The sequence below is a fragment of the Carica papaya genome, chromosome 4 (assembly GCF_054855325.1).
Source record: "Carica papaya isolate Zhongbai chromosome 4, ASM5485532v1, whole genome shotgun sequence".
In the NCBI taxonomy this organism is placed as follows: Eukaryota; Viridiplantae; Streptophyta; class Magnoliopsida; order Brassicales; family Caricaceae; genus Carica; species Carica papaya.
Genome location: NC_142312.1, coordinates 14050894 through 14056893, shown reverse-complemented (window position 1 = coordinate 14056893; position 6000 = coordinate 14050894). Strand labels below are relative to the sequence as shown.

Genomic DNA, 6000 nt, shown 5'->3' with positions numbered 1-6000 from the left:
TCTCAAAAGAGTAGATTTACAAATAATGAGTACACTTAAGAACTCAAAGTAGATAAAAAGAATAAGAATTGTTTCTCTTGTTTCCATAATCAATTTTTTTCTTCTTTTTTTATATATAAAATCCGAATAAAAAATTATTTAAATGTATGAAAGTTAAAAAGATAGTCATTGGGTCCCCAATATATCTGCCCCTGCAGATTGGATGCTGCTAGAGATGTGTATGTCTTGTTTGTACTCGGTGTCATCGTGATACTACTAGTAAACGTTTATTGATCTTCAAAGTAAAATTAGTGATAATAATATAATTTTTATTCATGCTGCCTTATCATAAATTAGTTTTAAAAAAAAAAAAAAAAAAATTATTTTCTATTAACCGCAACTACAAAAAAATATCTTTAATTACTTCGCCCAAACTGCTGGAACTTTAACGGTAACTACGGAACCTTAATTACACACTCAACTTTCATGACTTACCAATTTACCACTTTGCCCTCTCTGCCTATCTTCTCATCATCTCCTCCACAGATCCCTGTCACTTGAGAATGGTGGCAAGTTCTAATCCTTAATTGCTTCTCTCTCTTTTTCCTTTTTCTCCAATTTCACCCCTCTCAGCTCTTGATCCACCTTCTCCAAATATCTCCACTTCATACTGCAAAACAATGCCGGGTCTTGTATCGGTCAAAACCCCACCAGACGCGCCGCCGCTACGTATCTCTGTCCCTGACACACAGACCCAACGGCCCGAACCCGCTAACCCGCCTAGGACTCCCTCTCCACTTCCAAACAAGAAACCGCCTTCCCCCTCCCCATCTCGATCCAAGGCTTCCCCAGCCCGACCAGCTAAGAAGTCTCCGCATCACGATTCCCCCACGATTCCTGATGATCCCTCCCTCGATAACCCCGATCTTGGCCCATTCCTCCTCAAGCTCGCCCGAGACGCCGTTGCTTCCGGCGAAGGGCCCACTAAGGCTCTTGACTACGCCCTCCGCGCCTCAAAGTCCTTCGAGCGCTGCGCCGTCGTCGACGGCGAGCCTAGTCTCGATCTTGCTATGAGCCTGCACGTGCTCGCCGCCATCTACTGCAGCCTTGGGCGCTTCGAGGAGGCTATACCCGCGCTAGAACGGGCTATCCGAGTCCCAGATGTCTCTCGGGGCCCCGATCACGCGCTGGCGGCGTTCTCCGGGCACATGCAGCTGGGAGACACGCACTCCATGCTGGGGCAGATCGATCGGTCTATTGCGTGCTATGAGGAAGGACTCAGGATTCAGATCCAGGCTCTGGGAGAGACAGATGCCAGAGTTGGAGAAACTTGCAGGTTTTGCTGATTACTTTCTTTTGTTTAGGTGTATGGCGGGGTTAACTACTCAAGTTACAGGGATTTCGATTTGCGTGTTTGCTTTAACATGTCAACTAAGTAGATTTGGCCTATGTTAATTACGATTCAAATTAAGATTTCACGGAAATTAGGCTTAAAATAAGATTTTAAATTTTAGGCCAAAAATTGAATAAAATTGATATTAGTATCAACTCCATTTTCTGATGTTATGGTGATATAGGAGAAATGGGTTTACTGTGTAAATTTTTAAGAAAGATATACGGTGACTAATTATACGGTTAGATTCTATTATAATGAAATCTAACGGTCAGTATAGTATAGATTAAAGGATTTGTTGTTTTCAACTAGAGATAGGTCCAAATTTGTTCATGCTGTTTGGAAAAAAAAAAACCAGTAATCTCATAGAAGAGATCCTTTTCCATTATAGGGCGGGGTGGGACAAAAAGCACTCTCCTTGTAGTTTTTGTCAATGTGCAATGCGAAATTTAGATTTTTTCTTCCACAAACATTATTATAATATACGTGCATGATCTCTGTTTTATTTAGTTGAAGATGTTTCTCACAAAAAAATTTTCTAACATTGTTATCAGTTATATGTAATTTTCATATGACGGATTGTAAATGTGTCTTGCTTGCTAATATTTCTGACTAACTGCCACTTAATTTTATCTTATAAAGCAAATTATAACTATAACTGTTGTCCCACTTGGGAGATGTGCACAAAATATACACCTGCTAGTTATGAATGCATCGGTAACTTTACATACTGTGTGCTGTTATCCCTATTACCTTGTATTATTGCAGTTCACCAGCCTTATCCATCTCCACCAGAGTTTTTGCGTACTAGCTTCTAAATCTAAAATGTTTTAGAAACTGCTTGGGAAGGAAGATCGTGTTTCCATCTTATGTTAACATTTTCCAAAAATAGATTCATGCAGTTACGGATCAATACTAGAACTATAATACAAAACTGGAATTTCCATAAAAAAATTGCTGGAAAAGTTGATTTGCAGGTTCCTAAATTACTTTAAATGCTGTATATATATATATATATTATATCAGTCTCCAACTTAAAGTCAAAATAAAAGTTTTTCACATGAATGCATAATCACAATCTAGCTTTCGTAACATCCACATAATAAAATGGTGAATTTATTTGAAGGATTGACATTGAAAATGTCAGGTATTTGGCTGAGGCTCATGTTCAAGCAATGCAGTTTGATAAAGCAGAAGAATTATGCAAGAAAACTCTTGAAATTCATCGTGCTCACAGTGAACCAGCATCTCTTGAAGAGGCTGCTGATAGGCGGTTAATGGCCCTAGTATGTGAGGCAAAGGGAGATTACGAATCAGCTCTTGAGCACCTTGTCCTTGCCAGCATGGCGATGATAGCAAATGGGCAGGACAATGAGGTTGCTGCTATTGATGTCAGCATTGGCAACATTTACATGTCTCTTTGTCGCTTTGATGAGGCGGTTTTCTCCTACCAGAAGGCGCTCACTGTATTTAAATCATCAAAGGGTGACAACCACCCATCAGTTGCCTCTGTCTTTGTACGCCTTGCTGACCTGTACCACAGGACTGGAAAGCTTAGGGAATCGAAATCCTACTGTGAAAATGCCTTGAGAATATATGCTAAACCTGTTCCTGGAACCACAGTGGAAGAGATTGCTGGCGGATTAACGGAAATTTCTGCCATTTATGAGTCTGTAGATGAGCCTGAGGAAGCCCTCAAGCTCTTGCAGAAGGCAATGAAGTTGTTGGAAGACAAACCAGGACAGCAAAGCACAATTGCGGGAATTGAAGCACGGATGGGAGTGATGTTTTACATGCTTGGAAGGTATGAAGAGTCAAGGAACTCTTTTGAGAGTTCTGTAGCAAAACTTAGAGCAAGTGGAGAGAGGAAATCATCTTTCTTTGGGGTTGTTTTGAACCAAATGGGTCTGGCTTGTGTACAACTGTTTAAAATTGATGAGGCAGCTGAATTGTTTGAAGAAGCAAGAGGAATACTGGAACAAGAGTGTGGCCCATGTCATCAAGATACACTCGGAGTGTACAGCAATCTAGCAGCAACTTATGATGCTATGGGCAGGTAACTATCACTTTGAACACATTTTTTTGCATTCTTTCTTGAGCTTTTAACTTACAATTTTGCTTATATTCCAAATATGCTTCATTTGGCTCTAAACTAGCATCTACCCATCTATGCTCAACTCTCTGCAGTGGGTGATCAACAACTTCATATACTGTAATTTATTTGATGTCTCTATCTCATTCTGCTTTGTTTGTGGGTTTTCTTTTTTACTTGTGAGAATGTTGGTGAGTAGTTCTGGGAGTCCACACCCTATATAGTTATCATGTCATTGTATATTGATCTGTCATGCATGTGGCAGATATGAAATGCCCAGCTCCATTAATATTAATGGACAGGAGTAGCATTTAAATTTTTTCATGGAGCAGCATCCAAGTGGTGGAGCTGATTATCCAGTTGACGTCATTATTAAATGTACTGTAATAGCAGTTTCACATTTCTATCTAGCAGCATGGAAAAGGGAACTATCTTGACATGATTAGTTGTTACCTAATTATCTCATCGATTGGCTTCTCCCTTTTGTAAACTATGAGGCCCAAGCAGTTTTACTGGTTTAAGCTATTGGCCTAAAACCTTAAGTTGTTGGTAATGAGTAACTTAAATTTTTGTATAGGGTTCATCAATCATTTCTCTTTTTGGTTTGGAAACGGGTAGCCCACTCCTTTCTATCCTAGACCAGTGATGTTCAGATATGTTATCATTTAATCACAAATTGCAACCAAAGATTACACTTAGTCCAAGATTATACCAGCATGGAGTCATCAAACTGTCAAATGTTCTGATATCATTTATAACATTTTGACCATGGTTTAAGAACTTCTTGGGTCCAAATTATGGACTTCAAAAACTTAAACCCATATCGTTTGCAGTAAGTGACTTGAGTCTTTAAACATAGTTACAAATTATATACTTTTCATTATGGGATAGAGGTAGTTCTCTACTGTAATATCAGTATCCCACAGCAGTTGAAAATATCATAGGTGATAGTTTAAACAGTTCAAATCACTCTAGTGACAAGTTAGAATATGAGCCTTTGAAGACTAATTGTTTAGGCTCAAAAAGTCTTTTAATAGTGTTTGGGCCTATGATTTTGTAAATGATATATGTATCGATTTGGCGGCTCGGACTTGATCATTGTTAGATTGTCTATGCCATGTTGACATTTTATGCAACGATCGAGCTCTATATAAGAGTTCTGAACTCTGAACCCTTGTGGAGTGACCTTTCCGTCATTGTGATCAGATATTGCAAGCTTCATGCTTCTACTGTTGCTTACTATAGACCATGAAAGTAAGAAAGTTCGAAATGAATGCAATAGTTTGTTGAGGAAATTTTCTCTCCAAGTAGGTTTATTTTTTACTTCCATATTCTATCATTTCCCACTGTGATCAAGAGTCTTATGACAGAGTCACGGATTAATTTAGTCTCACTGGAGAAATTTAATTATTGTATAATCCCTGAACTCACAATTTTTTGGCCAAGGCATGATTTTGTTTCAATCTACATTAGTGTTCATCCATTGAGTGCATCCTAGATGCCCCTTCAACCATATAGCTCTATTATTGCTTAAAAGCTGATTGCAGGTTGCAAGTCTGACTTGAATTGAAACATATTGCAATATTTACAGAGTAGATGATGCAATTGAGATATTGGAGTATGTTCTAAAATTGAGAGAAGAACAGCTTGGAATTGCCAATCCAGATTTTGAAGATGAAAAGAGTAGACTGGGTGAGCTCCTGAAAGAAGCAGGCAGGTCTAGGAACAGGAAAGCAAAATCACTAGAAAGTCTCATAGATCCAAATTCAAGGAGAACAAAGAAGGAGGGGACAAAAAGATGGCCTGGCTTGGGTTTTAGGCTTTGAAGCTACAATCACGAGCATCATCTTTTCGCTTCTTTATTTTCTTCACTCAGCACAACACATTCTGTAACATAGAAATATCATGTATAGTATTGTAATTTGGTATTATTTTCTCTTCTTTTTTTTTTTTTTCGTTTTTTTTCCTTTTTTTCTGAATTGGAAGTGCCCTCAATTTGTTTTTTCTTTCTATTAATTGTTTTATTGAATGTATGTGTTCGGCCTTTAAAGTTGTCCCCAATGATAAGAACTTTCAGTTTATGTTCAAAGAAAAGAACTTTCATTTGAGTTAATAAATTTCAGAAGGATGGGATGTTTTGATTTCTAGTTTGATCTTTGCTGGAGTGAATGTGATATGTAAACTTTTGTTATTAGCCTGCTTCTGGGTGCTGACTTCAAACCCATCTTGTCTTTTTTTCTGCAAATTGAAGAAATCTCTTGTAAGGTTTGGCACCGTAGGAAAGACAGCGTGCGGCCATCTTCTTCCGTGCGGATGCTTGCGGGCTTGCTTCTCTCGTGTGTCCGGACCTTGCATTCGAGTTCACATAGTTGGTGTTGTAAACTTGTATGAGAAGGTTAGATTATATGGTCTAATCATTTAGGAAAGCGCTTCTAGTAGTTACAGTGAATCTACATGGAAAGAGATTTTTTGATTAGTTGGTATTCCTTCCTTTCTTTTTCTTTAAACAAAAAGGGATTCTTGCAGCCTTTTTGAG

At 38.5% G+C, this 6000-nt stretch overlaps 1 protein-coding gene across 1 annotated transcript; it reads left to right on the top strand.

Annotated features, from left to right (window-relative positions):
* Nucleotides 1–492: 492 nt before the first annotated feature.
* Nucleotides 493–5611, top strand: KLCR1 (Tetratricopeptide repeat (TPR)-like superfamily protein). Its single transcript, XM_022031159.2, has 3 exons — nt 493–1315; nt 2520–3428; nt 5056–5611. The coding sequence occupies exons 1-3, from the start codon at nt 660–662 to the stop codon at nt 5288–5290; spliced, it is 1800 nt and encodes a 599-aa protein (XP_021886851.1). The 5' UTR covers nt 493–659; the 3' UTR covers nt 5291–5611.
* Nucleotides 5612–6000: the final 389 nt, after the last annotated feature.